The following is a 17,986-nucleotide window of genomic DNA, read 5'->3' as shown; positions in this document are numbered from 1 at the left end:
ATTTGAGGGGCGAATCCAAAAAAGCTGGGCAATATTTACACAACACAATTTAATGTCATGGTTAAAGGTGAATTGCCGATCAGTGGAGGCGTTTAAGGTGCAACTTTGTACAGGTCCAATCAGTAAAGGACACTGTTAGAGATGCGATTCGAATACTATTAGAAATATATGTGCTGCACTTTCTGCTAACGGCAGCGCCCACAACTGAGTGGCATATGTTTGAAGTTTAATTTATGCCACAGAGCGTAAACCGGTCCGAACAGCAACAACACCAACAGATGCTGCCCCAATGGAATGGTGCACACATAGGATACCCTGGGGAGACGAAGTCCCCAAAAGGCGGTCAACAGCAAAATGCAGTCAGGTGTAAAAACTAATTTACACAATTTATGTAACAGAACAATGAGAAAGTTAAAGCACATGCACGTATACAAATATGAAACCGCAAGCTCTTTGGTTCAGGTGTATTGTATGCCATTGTTTCTGGGTTTATTTAAGCGGCACAACTGAGCAATTCCATAAATCAATATATCCAAAATTGTGTGCTCTTCAATAAATTAATTAAAAAAGCCTTAATAATAAAGTAGATGAAGGCAATTGAAAATTGGTTAAACATGTTTTGAAAATCAAAGAGATAAAGCAATGCAAATACTTTTTTGATAATTGGTCCAAAACTAAAAGTAATTGTAATTTCTTAAGTAAGTGAAATAAATATCTTAAAACGAAACCTTTACATGGTCTTACTAAAAACATAAAAAACAGGACACCCACCGTGTCAGTGTTTTTGTCCTGTTATAGGACAGGGGGAAGAGCAAAAATTTGTGTTTGAAATGCACGGTTGTGCCTTAGATGTACATGCCGGGTAAAAGACCACAGCAAGAAGTTGGCATAAAATGTCTGAAAACGACCCCAGAAGCTTAGCACCACAAAATCTGTTTATCGGAACATAACATATGACATACAAATATTTTGATTAAGAATTTTATTAAATTTTTCATTTAGATGCGAAATTGTTTGCTATAATGTTGGCTATGGAACTCACATTTGTAATCACATGCTAGGTCACAACTTTGAAATGGTGCTCTAAAATTAAAACTGATTGGCTCGCTCCGGACGCAATGTCAGTTCCAAGCGCATCATCATCAGCGTCAATATGACGAGCACATAAACCTCAGGGCTGCAATCAGAATCAGAGCTACTGCCAACTTGTCAACTGCCTGCACCCAACCCGCTCACGGCACCTTGTCCCCATTCAGAAAAGATAGTGAAAACTGCAAATGGCGTCAAGGGCGCCATAAATGAGAATTTCCGACTCATTTCCGTTGTTTGTGTGGCTCATTTGTGGCGAATAATGAGCATGAGGCCAAATCGGACCAAGCAACGACATGGTTTGCAGCCACAGCCACAGCCACAGCCGCCCAATGTAGGTTATATTGATTTTCATTTAAAGCACAAACTTTGCTCGAATATCCTTCGGCTGCAGCGCATACGCGTTAGTGTGTATGTGTGAATGCTTTCTAATGGCATTTGGTTTGAAATTATTATGAAATTTATTGCAGCATACCTTCAGGCGCACGTTCTTAAGAAGTAGTTAAGGAACGAAAAAAATACGAAATTATAGTTTTTTGTACACCGGAACCATTTCTCATATCGAGCAACGGCCACTTATATACATATCTGGAATTGAGAGCAGCGTTGGCCATAACTAAGATTTAAACTGCTGGCACTTGTGCAAGGCCTATAGTATATTTAAAGGAAACTCAATAACTAGTCGCTTAGATACCACAATAATTTCGACGCGTGCTTGCCTGGATTTATTTGTGCATGCGTGCATAATTAAATGCAACTGCTATACAATTCAATTAGATCGAACTTCGGAAATGTACAAAAATGCTTACAGTTGACCAAAATTTATGTTGCTACCACCCCAGGCACAACCTTGGCACCAACAACAGCTGGCCTCGCTTGCCTTCTTTGGCTAGACACCACATATAAATACAGACATTTGAACTGCTGCTCTAGCCATGTATGTTTGAATATGTGTGAGTAGAAAGATGCATATCCTAACTAGGGCTGGGAACAAGTTCAATTTTATCTAATGAGCTTGCGAACTAATTCGCTGACTTACACTTAGTATGTACGTATTTTCTTTGCATTTTATCAAAGGATCACATTTCAATCATTTGTCATCATCAGAAGGCATCAATTAAGAAAATAATAGAACAATTTAACAATTTCAAGAAATGCCTATGAAGGAACAGAACGTTGAATAAATTGAATGGTTTATAAACAAAATGTCCAATACGGAAAAGTTCAACTGAACTACAATGTACTTGTACAACACTAATGCAGACATTTGTACTCAGCAAAATCGCTCGTAAATTTTTGTAATATGCCGCTGTCGTGGCGCGATAAACGCGACACATGTTGATACAGCAAACAAATAAAATATGTCCCCTAAATGGAGCTTGCGGAAGACGCGCAAACACATAAACACACACAGACAAGTAGAGGCTCCATCTCTAGCCACACTTCGTTGTGGGTTTTTGCAGAGCAACAGAAGATTTATGCAGAAATAATCGTGTGCCCATAAATTATTAGAGGCTAGCATATACAAGATGCTAATCTCAATGTTATTGACAATAAAAGGCATAAGGAATGTTTGCCTACAGAACTAAATTATATTACGAGTACATGCAAACATGTCAACTAAGTGCAGAGAGCTCAGTTTGAACTTCGCGGAAGCTAATCATTTGTATTTGCTATATTTTTGAAGCTATGGGCTAGGGCCTCTTCTTGTTATGATCACCAAAAATACTATAACGATTGCAACACCACCTCTATTTGAAATGATTTCTCCAAACCCTAACGGCAAACAACGAAATCCGATTATTGAAGAACTGTTTAGCAAACGGTTTTTAAACAATTTTGTAATTTGTAAAAGCTGAAAAACTCAAAATAAGTCTTCAAATATTACGGCTGCTGGCTTGTTTCAATATTGTTCGCAAATAATGTGGACTTTACCTTTGACCGTAGAGGTTTGAATTAATTCGTGAAAGGCTGAATTCTTAGTTCTTGTAGTCGAAGGTTAAGCTTTAGAATTTCCCCTTTACTTCCAAAGAGACAGAATAGGTCAAAGTTGCATTATCCGTTCAAAAGCTATAACCAATTATAAAAAGCCACTGAAAGTAAATTAACAAATTGTTCAGGAACCCACATTTAACTATCAACGTTGTATATCTTTCTCCACCTCGTTTAGATGTTTCTTATATTGATATGAATATCGATATCAATGCAAATACTAAAGCCATTAGTTGCATAGAGGCTGAAAGAGACAAGACAACAAGTTTGGCGCATCTATAAATAAAACCCGATAGTACTATACAGCACTGGTGGGAAAAATAAGTATTAAAGCGTTCTCATCATTATCCATTTCTAGGCTACAAACGGTTTCGATTCGTCAAGTATGTTTTTCAATCACGGTAGGCATTGACTTTTTGTCGTGACTTGGCATTTACACAAAACGAAAATTTATCTACATGCCTATGTTTGCGACAAACCCTAGTTAGTGCATATTTTGGCAACATAAGTAAAATTGCGATAAATTTGACCATCTGCAACGAGACGTACTTATAAGGCGCTGCACATTCATTCCGAGGACATTACAATTTTTTCCGTAAGTCACAAAAATCTATAATTGATAGCCACGAATACAAGAGTGTTGTTGATGCAGTGTGGTGGGTTTTATTTTTATAAAGACGGTGGACAATGATCTCTCTTGAATAATTCAGCTTAGCTTTTACATAACTAAATATTTTGATCCATATCTCTGTCTTGGCATTCATTGCCAGATGAAAAATAGTTTCTTTTTTTGCTCACTCATTGAAGCTGCAAAATTTCAAGTAAATTACCAAAAACATATTTTCTAAGACCTGAATGTACTTGTATGTTGGAAACGAATTTAAGCTGTGAAAGTGAAGATCTAGAACTTCAACCGTCTTCATCGGTGATTTCTAGAGGTTTGGTATTGATAATATTTTATAAATACGGGAATAATTTGAGCCTCGACTCTTTGCAGAAGCGAACAATCCTCGAACCTAACTGTGCTATATGGAACTATTTACGATTGGACAGGAGGTAAATATTAAACGCTCTGACGGACGCATACACCCCGTCGTAATCACCGCGAAGAATCGGGAACTCAATACGGTTACTGCCGAATGGACTGAAGGCCCCCACGTGAAAGGCAAGGAAGTGTCAGTATCTACCATATTGTCCGTAAACGTGCATCTTTTGGAGAAAACGAACATAGTACAATCCGAAGTGCAGCCGGTGAAGTCATTGCCATCAAGTAAAAAGCTGACAGCAGCACCAAAAGTAATAAAAGCAGCACCGATGCCATACACCCGTGTGACGAACCAGGGTACGCCCAAGCAGCTGGAGGCCAACAAGTCGGCTATCACTTATCGCAAGCCGGGCGCCAGCACCTCCTATACGGATCATGTCCGTATAGCCGATTTTCGAGCTGCCGCCGACAAAGTTGTTGCTAAGAATTTGATAGCATCGAACGCAAGTGCCAGCAAAAAATTGCCTGCTCCCAAAGCATCCACATTAACATCCACAGGGATTGCAGGGACTGGAGGCCACATGATCACACCTGGCCCATCCAGCGTCCGAAATATCAGCCCGTTTGGTCCAGGAGCAACCACATCCCGCTTGTCGTCGGCAAATATTTCGATGGGTACGCCCCCTCAGCAATTCCCCAGCATGCGCTGCTCTAGCGTCGTGCGTGAGGTGGAACGCATGAAGGAGAATCGCGAGCGACGGCGTGCGTGGCAAAGTGAGCAGCGGAAGGAGAAGAGTGCCCTTATGAATCGCGATCCCGGAAATCCCAATTGGGAGGTGGCTCTAATGGTGCGACAGTATCGCGAACAGCTGGTCATGAAGCCACTGCGCAGTCTCAGTCCACGTCCTTTGTGTGTTCAACAGATAACCGTGTGCGTGCGCAAGCGCCCACTTAACCGACGCGAAATGAATGCCAAAAATGTAGACATCATATCAATACCCAACCGGGACTCACTTATTGTGCACGAGCTACGTCACAAGGTGGACCTGACCAAGTTCTTAGAGCATCACAAGTTCCGCTTTGACTACACCTTCGATGAAGACTGCTCGAACACGCTGGTCTACGAATGCACAGCTCGTCCGCTCATTCAAACCATGTTCGAGGGCGGCAATGCCACATGTTTCGCGTATGGGCAGACGGGAGCGGGAAAAACACACACAATGGGTGGCGAGTTTTATGGCAAACAACAGGACTGCAGCACTGGTATATATGCGATGGCCACCAGGGATGTCTTTGCAGAGCTAGCTTCCCCGTCCTATCGCGAGTTGGGAGCTAAGATTACCTGCAGCTACTTTGAGATTTATGGGTCGAAGGTATATGACTTGTTGGCACCTGGAAAGCCTCTTCTGCGCGTATTAGAAGATGGACGCCAACAGGTGCAGGTGGTTGGCCTAACCGAGATGCCCGTTAGCGATGTGCAAGATGTGCTGCATCTTATTGAGTTGGGTAACCGGGAGCGTACCTCTGGTCAGACCTCGGCAAATGCCAAATCTTCTCGTTCGCATGCCGTCTTTCAAATTGGTCTCCACAAGCCTGACATGTGGGGCACCTTCGGCAAGTGCTCTTTTGTGGATCTGGCGGGAAATGAGCGTGGAGCGGACACAAATTCGGCCGATCGCCAGACGCGTATTGAAGGTGCTGAGATCAACAAATCACTTTTGGCTCTCAAGGAGTGCATACGCGCCCTTAGCCGCCAGTCAAGTCATCTGCCCTTCCGCGGCTCCAAGTTGACCCAAGTACTTCGTGACTCCTTCATTGGGGGCGAACATAACAAGACCTGCATGATAGCCATGATATCTCCTGGTCTGACGTCAGTGGAACACACGCTAAACACTCTACGCTATGCGGACCGTGTTAAGGAACTGGTCGCCAAAAACGACGATGGCACAGAGGACGAAGAGCAAGAAGAAGTCACACAAGTGCAAGAGCCGGTCGAAAAGCTTGATGAGGACGTTGAGCTCGATGATGAAATGGAGAATCTGGCAAATGAGTCTGAGCCAGATCTTGAAATGAATACGAACTCGTCATACTCCCAATTTGCAATTGGCGATGGCGCCTCACACGAAGAGCTGAGCGGCCCGCAACGGTGCAGCAGTAGGGCAGGGGAGATGAGCCCACAAGTGCAGTACTTTGAACTGAGCCCCACCTCGGAATTTAACTCGGTGGAGAATATGACAGAACAGCAGCAGAGCGAAGTTTCTTTGTTTAAGCGGAGCAGTAATCTGGACATTAGTGAAAGCTATACCAGCCCCTATGTACTGACTGGCTCGAATCCAGGGGAGCGAATCAATTTGTGCGATGTAATTGAGCAACACAAACAGTTTAACAAGTTTCTCGAGCAGTTCCTCAAGAATTTTAATGAGCTAGAAACCCAGACGCTGGAGAATAATCCCAATTTCCTCAAATATTTGCATGATGCTGATCAGAATTTCCATGAACTGAAGACCATTGCCAATGTTACGCGAGACTTAGTGGTTACATATAATGCACAGCGCGTAATGGAGAATCTGTTGAATGGGAATGGCAACGGAAGCGGCAAGGCCAAGAACAGCGATGACGATAACGAAACAAACACTATCGATACCGATAACTCCTTGGTGTTGGATGCTCATATCTAAATGCAACAACCACGGAATTCTAGATCCAGTTTTACCGAACAATCTTTTATTTATTTTCTATATTACTGTATTACTATTTTGTTTTCGGCACAGCGTAAGGCAAAATTTAATTTAATAAATGCCGTTGATGAGAATTGGAAACTGTTGCTTCTTTATCGAGTAGTCACTAACAAGAAATGAAAACGGGCGGAGGCAACCGTGTTGTTGCTTATTTGTGAAGGAAGTTAGTTTTATTGATGCTGTGGGAACGCAATAGCTCAAGGCAGCTATTAAACGAAAAGTTTGCCCAACTTCATACTACACTGATACAAATTTATGACTGTGCTGGTGCTGGTGCCGCTACCAGTGCCTGTGCCAGACCGGTCCAGACCTGCGTTCCAAAATGTAATCAAGAAGAAGAACCGGCAACATTTAGTGCTGTTTGTCTTTGCTTGTCAGCATTAAAGCAGTGTAACAGGTCAGAGGTAGTGTTGAAGCAAAAACTTGGCCAAATCAACTAGAAGAACATTTTACGACGGCTCTGGAGGTTGAGCAACTACAACTTTTTCCTAGTCGAATTGTGTGAAAACAGGTTACTCAACCAGAAAGGAAACTCACAACTACATACATACTTGTACATACCTACTATGTACACAGATCCTTCTTCGTTAACTAAAACATGCACATTTACCTGTTCGTATAATTTGTACGTACGAATCTTTTAAAGAGTAAGCAATAGGAAAAGCGTCAGGATAAATAATTAAATATTAATATAACGTGCGGCTAAGTTCTCAGCAAAATTTTAATGAAAAGGGTAAGCGCTTGGGGGACAAATAGTTATTAGCTTCAATCTCAAGTAATGCCATTTAAGACAAAGTGAAATGAAGTAAATAGAGACAATAAAAAAAGAAGAAGAAAAAAAAAAAACAGATTGTATGGCTCATATATTTCCACAACCTTATGTTTGGTAACTCCAATTTCATATTCTTCAACGAGTACTTCTTTTACTTTTAAGATTCGTATGTATCTAGGGAAGTAATAGGCTACTGTTAACCACTGCTATACCGAGCTTCCACTTCGGTTAGAATGGATCTTTTATATAAGAAATATAAGGCTTAAATATATGGCTTAAGGAATGCAATTGCAGCGCTAGAGCTTGCCATTGCAAACCACAAGTCGTTGCAGATAATTTCCTAATGCCTTTAACACTCGGCAGCAAAAGCCGAAACTGGAATCTCCCACAGCTTGCGAAAATTGCAACTAATTTCGTACGAAACCAAATCAGTTGGTTGGTAAACTTTTTAGAACTTGGCACACATACACACCCGCACACACACAGATACACCCAGATCTCATTTCAAAAACTTTAAAATTAGTTAAGTTACGTTCAGCAGTTGCCAATAAGGCCCCCCTTATGTGAACAAACAAATTCATCTACTTATGAGTTTGTGTGCGTGTGTGTATGTGTCTGTGTGTATGTGTGTGTGTGTGTGTGCGAATGCGTGCTTACATTTGTGGATACTCGGCTGAATGGATATGGTTGAGGATGTTGAATGTGGCTGAATTCTTGTGAGTACATCAACTTTTGCTGCTTTCTCACGCTTTGATGTGGTGTTTGTATTACAAATACTCGTACATGTGGATGTGCGCTTTTTTTGGAGCCAAAGTTGACGTAAAAACTTCATCAAACTTTCAATCAAATTAGCAGACATGTGGAGATTCGGGCTGATAAGAAAAACATTCTTTGTTATCAATTCTGAAATGAAATAAATGTTAATTATTTGTAATTCGGTTGATGCACTGCCGCTCAAGAGCTTTAAACTCTTTTCATTTTACTTATTGGGTCCCGTTCGGTCACCCCCGGGTACCGGATGCTGTTACTAAAAAAAGTGAAAGTACATTTTACCAATTTAACGCAACACAAAAAACCAAAACAGCCACAAGAACCAGGGGACAATCTTCTTCGTGTTCTGGCCTGGCTTTTAGCTCTGAATGCAAGCAACCATGATGATGATGTTGTTGCGGATGACTATTATGATGATGATGGAAAAAAAAAGAACTTAAAAAAAAACTTATTCACCCATCCACCCACATACAAGTAGCATTGGGTTCACAACGCATTTTCACGTAAGCTTTGTTGTTTTTTTCCCTTTTTTGTGTTGGTTGTTGGTTGGTTGGGTTGCTTTCAGTTCGCCCTTTCACTTGCCTTCTGCCAAAAGAGCGGCTCGTCTTTCACTCCGGTTGGTTAGGTTTAGCAAACTGGAGCTGAAGCTGCAGTGCAGCACAGAATTTAAGAGCATTTAGAGGGGCAAACGCGGGTGTCGAGGCAGCCGAGGCAACTTGAAGCAAAACACTTAAGTTTTAACCCAAATTGTTGCCAACAAAGCGGTTTGTCTAACATTCTTTTGAGAACATTTTTTGAAAAAGTGTTTGCCTCAAGAAAATACGCACACACACACACACACACACACACACAATAACTCACAGCAACACAGACTTTTACCGAGCAGCCCATTTAAGCAAGGCAACAGCAACAACAATAAGCAACGACATTAAGCAAGTCGCTGGCAATGGGCTTAAAGTTATTGATCTAAGGCGGCAAGTCTTGTGGGATTTGCCAAGAGCCCTAAGCTTGCACTTGAAATGCACTTGCTACCCAAAATGCACGGCGTAATAAATTACAGACTCGTTAAAGCCGTTAACCAAGATATCTGCAGCTTTATGTTACACTTTTCGAAATTGAAATGCAACCAAAAGCAGCACCAATGTGAGCCAAAAAAGAAATGCAGTGATAATAGAAAAGAGCTCAGATAAACCATTTTAGTTTTTTTTTTTTTTGTAATTTTTTTGAAGGTAGTGATGGGCAATGCAAGATGACCTTAAAAACATGACGTGTTCAAATGTTGCTAAACAACTGGAGGGCTTTCAATTTGAGCACTTTTTCTGTTTGGCATCGGTCTGCTCGGATATGTGGTTCACCGACCATCTTCCCCAACTCCCACACATTCACCTGAGCTCAATGTTTGCCGCATATGAAGGGCCGCACTTGAAATTTCCTTTTTTGCCTTCGGGTAATAGCAGCTCACTGACTGGGGAGGACCGTGGTACGCGTAGGAGCGCGAGTGTCGCATTGGCGGTTGGTTTAGCTGGAGGTGTGGATATATGTTTTGACAAGTGTCACTTATGCGTGTGTGCTATGAAATATGCAAAGCTATGAGCGACCCAACCAGCCCACCACTTCATCACTTACACAGCCAACAAGCCAGTGTGTGGCTTGTTGTAGTTGCAATTAAGAAAAGTGCAGACATTGGCAGACATTGCCTCGCATTGAGTGATTTCCAATGAAAATACTACAGACACATTTGTGCCTTTTTCCATAAATATCGACTTAAATAGTTTTGTTTATATTGCATTAGTGTGCGGTACATCATTAAAATGCCAACTTGCAACTAAGCCGTAATATAAATTACAATTTTTAGGTTAATGTTAAACAAGCCATTTAGTATGCAGACCCTTTTCTTGCGTAAATTGCCAAATATCTAGACACAAAAGCCATTGACCCCAGAGATTTGTTATATATTTGAAGTTATGTTGAAGCCGCGTAGTACTAAAGAATATTTAATATGAGGATTTAGGATAAATTTAAGTTCGTTGAATCCCCTGTTGCTGCGGTGCGGTCTGCCTTGAAGCATACAATTTGGCAGCGGGGCGTATACGCAATGTGCTATTAATATTTAAGCCACGTTAAAGCGATCGGGCGCATGGAGACGATGCTTTAAATTGACTGTGCCACAGCAATTTTTCAACGCTTGACGCGGGTCACTCGTTCCGCCCATCTCTTTGAAAAGGAGGACAGAGTGGGGCAACCGCTACTCGTACTAGAGCTTCGGTTCCACGCGAAACGAGCAACCGCTATTAATTAGCATTTCACCGCAATCTAACGCGCTGCTTGCCCGCACTGAAATATTTATTTTGTGAATGGCAATTGGAATATCAAATGCGATAACCGCAAAGCATTTTGTTCCATACCGACCCCAGAGGAACTCCATCTCTCTCCGATTTTAGTGCGTGTGCTGGTGTCCTTAGCCACATTTAAATATGCAGCTAAATGTTCCGCACAAAGGGTTCACTGCCAGGACATTTGGGATGAGGAAATTGTCCACGGACCCAATTCTCTGAGGGTTTCTTTTTGTGGGATTGCCTTTAACAATGTAGCTGAGTCGTAAGTAGCTTCTCCAAGACACTTAAAGGCTATAGCCCAACTCCAAGATAAGCCTATAGCACCAATTTCCTGTAGTTGTTTAAATTTAGTTTTTGAAAACAATTGGAAAACATCAAATGTAATATTTGCAGATCAATTCCTCGTATATACGAATATATATTTATTAATATAATTAATTATCTTAGTATTGCCATCAATATTAAATGGAAATCGGGAAATCAGCAAAATCCAATCGTCTATTAACGTACTATTCATTAAAAGCATTTATTATTATCATCGGTAAACTACTTTTTGCTAACAGTTCTTTCTTTTTTGCATGCATTTATAATTATTCTTCAAGTTATTTTAGTCGCAAAGATAAATAAATCGTGGTATTCTATGCTATTAATATATTTAGGTAAATATTTATATTTATTTCTCTAATGCACAAAAAAAAAAATCCGTTCCATGGCAACGGTTTGACCAATTCATGGATCCGTTAAATATATTATGTTTTAGTATTAATATGAAATCCATACTCACATATTTATAAAAAGGCAATAGCCAGTGAATCATCGTAATGTTAAGTACGAAAAAGATCTAAAATATTTAATTTTCTTTTTTCTAAGTGTAAGTGGTGTTTCTTCCTTGTAATAGGGATGGAATGATTTGTTATACACAAAAGGAAATGATATTATTTCTAGGCTGAGTAGTACTTATGTATGGACTGTATGTATTTATGTATGTATTAGTCACCCTGTGGACTATGGTGCTTTGAGTTTTTAACTGTAGTTTCTATTGTAACAGCTGACTAGGTAAGAACCATTAAGTGTGCACTATCTGGTATTGTACAGTGCTATTACCTGTTATAAATTTGCATAACTACGCGGTGTCGCATTAAAATGCAATTTGCAGCAAAGTTTGCTCTTTTCACGCCTGCCTTCCATTGGGCAGAAGCAATTGGGTCAACATGCGTGCTACTGTAAAGTTTTTAAGCCGCAACTAAACGACCACAAACTACAACCTGAGAGGAATCGCGAACTTTTATTCAGAACTATTTTCCACTACGGGGCTTTGTACGGAATACAAAAAAAATTCAGTCAAAGGGATCCGAGCTGAAAGCGGCCCAGTCGCTTAAAAGCAATTACGAATTCCTGCTGTCACTTTGTGGGGAAACGGAAGTCATTATCGCAAACATGGCACACAAAGAGCAACAGAAACAGTGCAAGGGATTGAGCAGGCGGCTTACCACACCCCAATACCAACAGAAACAGAATCGGCAGCAGAAACAGCAACAGTTTCAACAGCAACACTCACACACCATTACATACACACACTTGCCCATCATACAACTTTGCTGGTCTTGCCCTCATTATCGAGTTAATTATGTGTATATATATGTGTGTGTATGTGTGGAGGGAGTGTGTGCGACCAAAGGTAATTACAACTGTGCTCCAGTGTCGGCAAAACAGTTTCGGATTTGGTCGCTTGTCAATGATTGGGTTTTACACTCGCCCATCTGTAATTAATTCGCGAGACGACTACCTTAATTATGTGGCTCGGTCTATTAAAGGTGACGAATATCGGTGAATTCTAATCCAGTAGCTCATTCTAAGTATCCAATGTCTTTGAAGCGTAGTACTAATTGCCGAATCACGCAAATTGCTCTACTCAGTCTGCCGTTAAAGCCTCTTTAAAAACTATTTAAAACATATTTGGTTATGCTATAAATTTAAATAGCTGTTTACGTTTGCGTTTTTCCAGCATCTACGGCGCCCACTGTTTTCATTGCCAAAGACCCAACTCAATGCTTATCCAAAGGTTAATTACATTTATCCAAAACCAACTGACCCCGCAGGACATTGACTTAATTTCCCCAGTGTTGTTTTTGTCCTACTTTTTCTGTAAGTTCCTTTTGCGTTCAGCATTTTTTTCCCCATTTTGTTCGTTGCTCTTCTTTTGTATGCTTTTTTAATTTTTTAATGCTTTAAAAACACAGTCAGAAAAATGGGGCGCAAGCTCGCCGCCACATGGCACAAATGACATAAAAAAGTCGAGGCCTAAAAGCGCTGCCAGCTATTTTATTTTTCTGCTCATTCGAGCGCCTAAATGGTAATTAAAAATTGTTGCATTGCCGCTTGATTGCGTAGGCATCCCATTTAAGTACATAGTTTGGCATTTTTCGACTTTCCTTTTAATTTTTAAACTCTGGGAATTTTCACAGATCAGATGTAGAAATTTTAATAATACTTGTTTGCTTGTTTACTTGGGTTGAGCTACTTTTATTTACAGCATTTTGTTGTAATTTAATAGAACTTTTTTTTAAAAACATAAATCTACATATTTATTAAGTTTTCGTTTTAACTGTTATTTATAAAGGAGATTAGCACTGAACTTAGAAAACATAAATCATATATTTACAATATCTTCCAATTATGTACTTGATTGCTTTTTATTAAATTTATAAAATTTATAAAATGAAACTCTCTACAAAATATTATTAGAGGTGTTTTAGATTTTTATAACATTTTTATTAACCAATTATATATAATTAACATTCGAATTATTGACAAGAAACTGTCACAACAAGTCTATTTCTATTATCAATCAAATGAAATGCGGTGGCTTTTAACCAATATTTAGCTCACCTCATAAAGATTTATTTTTTGCGGCTCCCATGTCCTTAAAGAATCACTTCCGAATTTTTACTAAGCTAAAATTAAATGAAGAGTAATAGAGAGAGGGATAGTGAGCAGAGCAATTGAGCTCACGTGACAAGCATTTTCGTCAAACGTACTATAGTATTCTCCGTTGAATTGGCAAATCGAATGCATTGCCAAATAATTTTAGCCGGGACAGCAATTTTTGGTGACATTGGCAGGCGTCAGCATACATGTTTCAGTTGCACTCATTGGCTTGGAATCCTCATACTTCGTTATGAATTTTACAGCGTTCGCAAAATCGTATAGCCATGACTACTAAGCATTATTGATTTCTTCATTGTTTTTTTAGGTTAACAGCCCCAGTAGCTGCAATGTACAAGGTTCTGCCTTGAACTGATGGCCGTTGAAAAAGTTGTGTGTATTGTCCAGCGCAGGACGGAAAATGAACACATCCCTAAGCCCTAATCCTAATGCGCATACGAGCTAACTTATTACTGCGGAACAGATACTAAGTACAAAAAAACTTTAAACATGGCGAAAAGTTATGCTGCGTCTACCCAATTTTTGTTTGTTTGCCTCTGTAGATAAAATATATCTCTACCAAACCCCACGTACTACCTTTGCTTTACGTATGCCATCCGCCACATTGGAGTGGCCTATTGAAGCAAAAGCCAACATAAATATTAAATTACATTAGGCCATTCAGAATAAACGGTTGAAAAGCGAAAGACTGGCATCAGCTGGAGGCAAAGAATGAAGGAACTTTTAAGGGCTCGCTGGAAAAAATACGAGTAGATATGGAAAGCATTTATGCCAGTCTGCCATTGAAGTGCTATCTTTTCAAAACTCGCGCATTTTGTAAATCAAAGAATCTGCACATGTGGAATTGGGCTGCAGTTTGTGCTCTTCCCTTTTAAAAAGTACACATACGTACTTGTACAAGTAAATAAGTTTGTATTCCGCACTGAACATTTTTCTATAAAGGCGTCCATGATATTCTTAGTTATGTATGTAATTGGTTCTGTAGCGAAAATTATTGCTCTACGGCTTTGAACAACGCATTCAAGCAACTAAGTTAATAAAGCACCACATTTAACTGAATTTAATTGAACAAATTATTCACTTGTTTTTTGCTAATGCAATCGGCAAGCATTCATAATAACAACTGTTTGGATTGGAGTAATGCTTAAGTATTTTTTAATTCAACAGCTGTTTATGTGTCTGGTATGAGACTGAGAAATCACTCTACATCTCTGTAGAAATAAAACCATTTTCAGTCTTCTACTGTTCGGCGTTAAGTCGAGGTCTAAGCCAGTGATTTGTCTCTATGTTAAACAATTACACGATCTCGGACCTTTCAGGCAATGGAGGTAATTATACTTGTATAAAATAAATCAAACACTTATTGGATATCTACTCTTAAAAGTTTCTAAGCAAAATGGGAATGACGATAACGGCTTCTCCTTTATTATCCTATTGGTTGTGGCAACGCTCACTTGGCTGACTCTGTGCTGCATAAGTAGGTTGCACGTATGTATATCACTTCCATTAAGCATACTTAGCAGTTTCTTCCCCTCAGCTCTGTTCATTTACTGTTTCAATTACTGTCAATTGTTAAAACCACAAGCAGCCGAGCGGGAACAACAGCACCAGCAGCAGCGCGCTCTTTTAACCCAACGAACAGCGGATGGTCCTAGTATCAGCATCTCGACTGCCTAATAAAAATATTGACCATGTTTTATGCCACACATTCCAAAAATTCTAGTGAAATAAACGAATAAATTTGCAAGGAAGAAGCTACAATATATTTAAAGGCAACAATTTGGCCCGATTATGCAGCAACAGCTGCAAACGATCAGCGTGACTGCAATATGGTGTGCAGCTTCCGGTTCCGTTAACTTAATTCCACAAAAACGCCATGTGCTGCCATTTCCCTTTGCGCATTTCTGTCGCTGTTCGCTTTCAGTTTTTTCTGTTTGTTTAGCTCGCTCTTTCGTTTTTTGTAGCTTTTTTTTATAGCAAGGTTTCGTGGAAATATTTTATTAGGCATGTAGGGTGTGGTTTCGCAGTTTCACTCAAAAGCGTTTTTATTCTATTTTGACTATAGTTGCAAATAGTTTTTCGAGAGCGAAAATAATTTATATTTTTGAGCAAACTGCTAAGAGAATTTGACAGAGATCTTAAAATATTACTTCCAAAGCGACAAAGTACTGGCAAAGCTATAATCGAGAGTGTTTTTACAATAATTACTAAGGTATCCATTACGAAGTTTTTGTTGAGGAACTGGTCAATATAGCTATATACCAAACATATGGTATTAAGGTTTAGTTATTTTAAGATTTCATTTTAAATCTTAGAAGCATTTTAAAATTGATCCAGTTAGTTTTGCGTTATGGTTGAACTCCCAACAGTCACGCAATTGCCAAATGTGTTTCCAAAGGACGCCGATAGATTACGAAGTCACTTAACAAATATGGAATATAGGTCAAAACCAAAGCATTGTATGCTGAAAAATGAATGAAAAGTAACAATTAGCAGTTTAATACTATTAAAATAATGTGTCTTCATGCGTAATCGTTAAGTAGATACTATATGTACTATACATATATTTAAAAATGCCTAAAGTGTTCTGAATAATTTATATAAAGCTTGCAACTTTTTAGCAGCTTTTTTACTTATATGAATAAAAACAAAAGCCAATTTAACACACTTTCGTAGACAAACACAACTAAAATGAACTAAAATTTGCAACGGCAGCAGAATTAAGCAAACAGCCCGAAAGTATGCTTTAACTTTGCGCATTACATAAATTCACACAGAGCCGCAAACACGCTCGCACAAGCACAAGCACAAGCACAAGCACAAGCACATGCGTACGCAACGCACATGTCGCACAGACTCAGCAGGAACAGCAACAGCAGCAGAAACAACAGTAGAAGCAGAAGCAACAGCAACAAAAGCAACACTGCAAGATACGAGGGAAAGAGGAACGGCATGAGGACGCTGGCACGAAAAGATAGAGAACAACCGTAACATTTATCATGTCCACTTAAAGCAACTGTGTAGGAAACAGTCCACAAACAGTTGGCAATGGGCAATGGGCAACAGCAACAACAACAACAGCAGCAGCAGTTCCAGCGACAGCAATCACAAGAACAGTTCGCTTTTGTTAAATCAATTTGATAAACTGTCAATAATGGGCCATAATTTAATGTGGCAACCATCAGCAGTTCCTCCTACTGGGAAGGGATGCGTGAGAGAACTGAACAAGGCTGGTGCTGGGGCTATATAGTATGTCTCCCCCAACTCCTCTCTTGTCGCACGCAATTATGTTGAAGCCTGCGTTTCATATTAGCACTTCGTAAAGTAGAACAAATCTGTAGCGTGCCATGTCCCGCATCCTTCCATAGCACAACTCACAAATGGACGATGTGAAATAGAGTGTAGATTTTTGAAAGATATCTTTGAGATGAACGACAACGACAGACAGTGAGCGACATCAGCAGCAACAACAACAGCATCAACAACAGCAACACCAAAAGACAAAAGTGCCATAAAGCAGAGGCAAGCCAGAAATGAAGAAAGACGCTTCGTGGTGGATGCTTGTGCGTGCCCCGAATCCTTTTGTGTTTCAAACGACCTTCATAAAACAAACACACCGATAATGAGCGACAGCCCCAGTTGTAGACGCTTTCGGCCAATATGACATCGCAACCGGAAGGGTCCCTTCAGCGACAGACACCATGCGGCGTTTGCTGGTGCTAATGGCGTTCGACGCGGGTCCAAGTTGCCAGTGTGAGTGCAACTAACTAGGCGATAATCGGCGTTTAATTCGGTGTGGCAGAAATTTTATTCGAGTTGCAATAGTGCGGAAGCAAAACAAGAGCGGATTATTCTTATACATAAGGCACTGAAAACTTATTACCTTTTCAAATAAATGTGCGAACGAAATTTTAAATTTGAATGAGCTCTGTACTCGTTTTTTTATTAGAAAGTTTATATTTTGATTCTAATAATCTAATTATCCTACACTTCAGTTCCACTGACAAAGATATTACGGTTCAATACAATTAGGCAATTAAGTTTTCTATAATTGATGAAGCATACAAATTGTAATTAGTATTTTAATGCACAAAAGTGTTTTGCTTAATGAAAGGTTTTTGTCTAGAAGCAATGCCATTTCCGAAAAGTGCCAAAATTTTCGCAAATCGTATTTGCTAGATATGTTGTTTAATAGAAAACATAATCAGCATCGCTATGCATGGATTGCTGTCGATGGCGATAAACAGACAACACATTCTTTGAAAACTTAAAGGCAAGTAGCATACTATACATACCTAATCTACTCACGTTTAGTCATTGCTCCTTAAAATTATAAAGAATTTATATTTTGCATTAT

At 39.7% G+C, this 17,986-nt stretch overlaps 1 protein-coding gene across 2 annotated transcripts; it reads left to right on the top strand.

The window, feature by feature from the left end:
* The first annotated feature begins 3,531 nt into the window (after nt 1-3,531).
* On the top strand, nt 3,532-6,885 carry LOC115627989 (kinesin-like protein Klp59C). 2 transcript variants are annotated; one of them, XM_030523897.1, is made up of 2 exons: nt 3,532-3,676; nt 4,079-6,885. In XM_030523897.1, exon 2 carries the CDS (start codon nt 4,111-4,113, stop codon nt 6,742-6,744), a length of 2,634 nt encoding a protein of 877 aa, XP_030379757.1. In that variant the 5' UTR covers nt 3,532-3,676; nt 4,079-4,110; the 3' UTR covers nt 6,745-6,885. The 2 variants fall into 2 exon arrangements, with proteins under 2 accessions (XP_030379757.1, XP_030379748.1); XM_030523888.1 differs by lacking the exon at nt 3,532-3,676 and adding an exon at nt 3,886-4,019.
* The last annotated feature ends 11,101 nt before the right edge of the window (nt 6,886-17,986 follow it).

The sequence above is a fragment of the Scaptodrosophila lebanonensis genome, unplaced genomic scaffold, assembly GCF_003285725.1.
Source record: "Scaptodrosophila lebanonensis strain 11010-0011.00,11010-0021.00 unplaced genomic scaffold, SlebRS2 tig00000001-arrow-pilon, whole genome shotgun sequence".
Classification (NCBI taxonomy): Eukaryota; Metazoa; Arthropoda; class Insecta; order Diptera; family Drosophilidae; genus Scaptodrosophila; species Scaptodrosophila lebanonensis.
The sequence above is the reverse complement of the archived record's forward strand: the minus strand, read 5'-3'. Positions and strand labels throughout refer to the sequence as shown.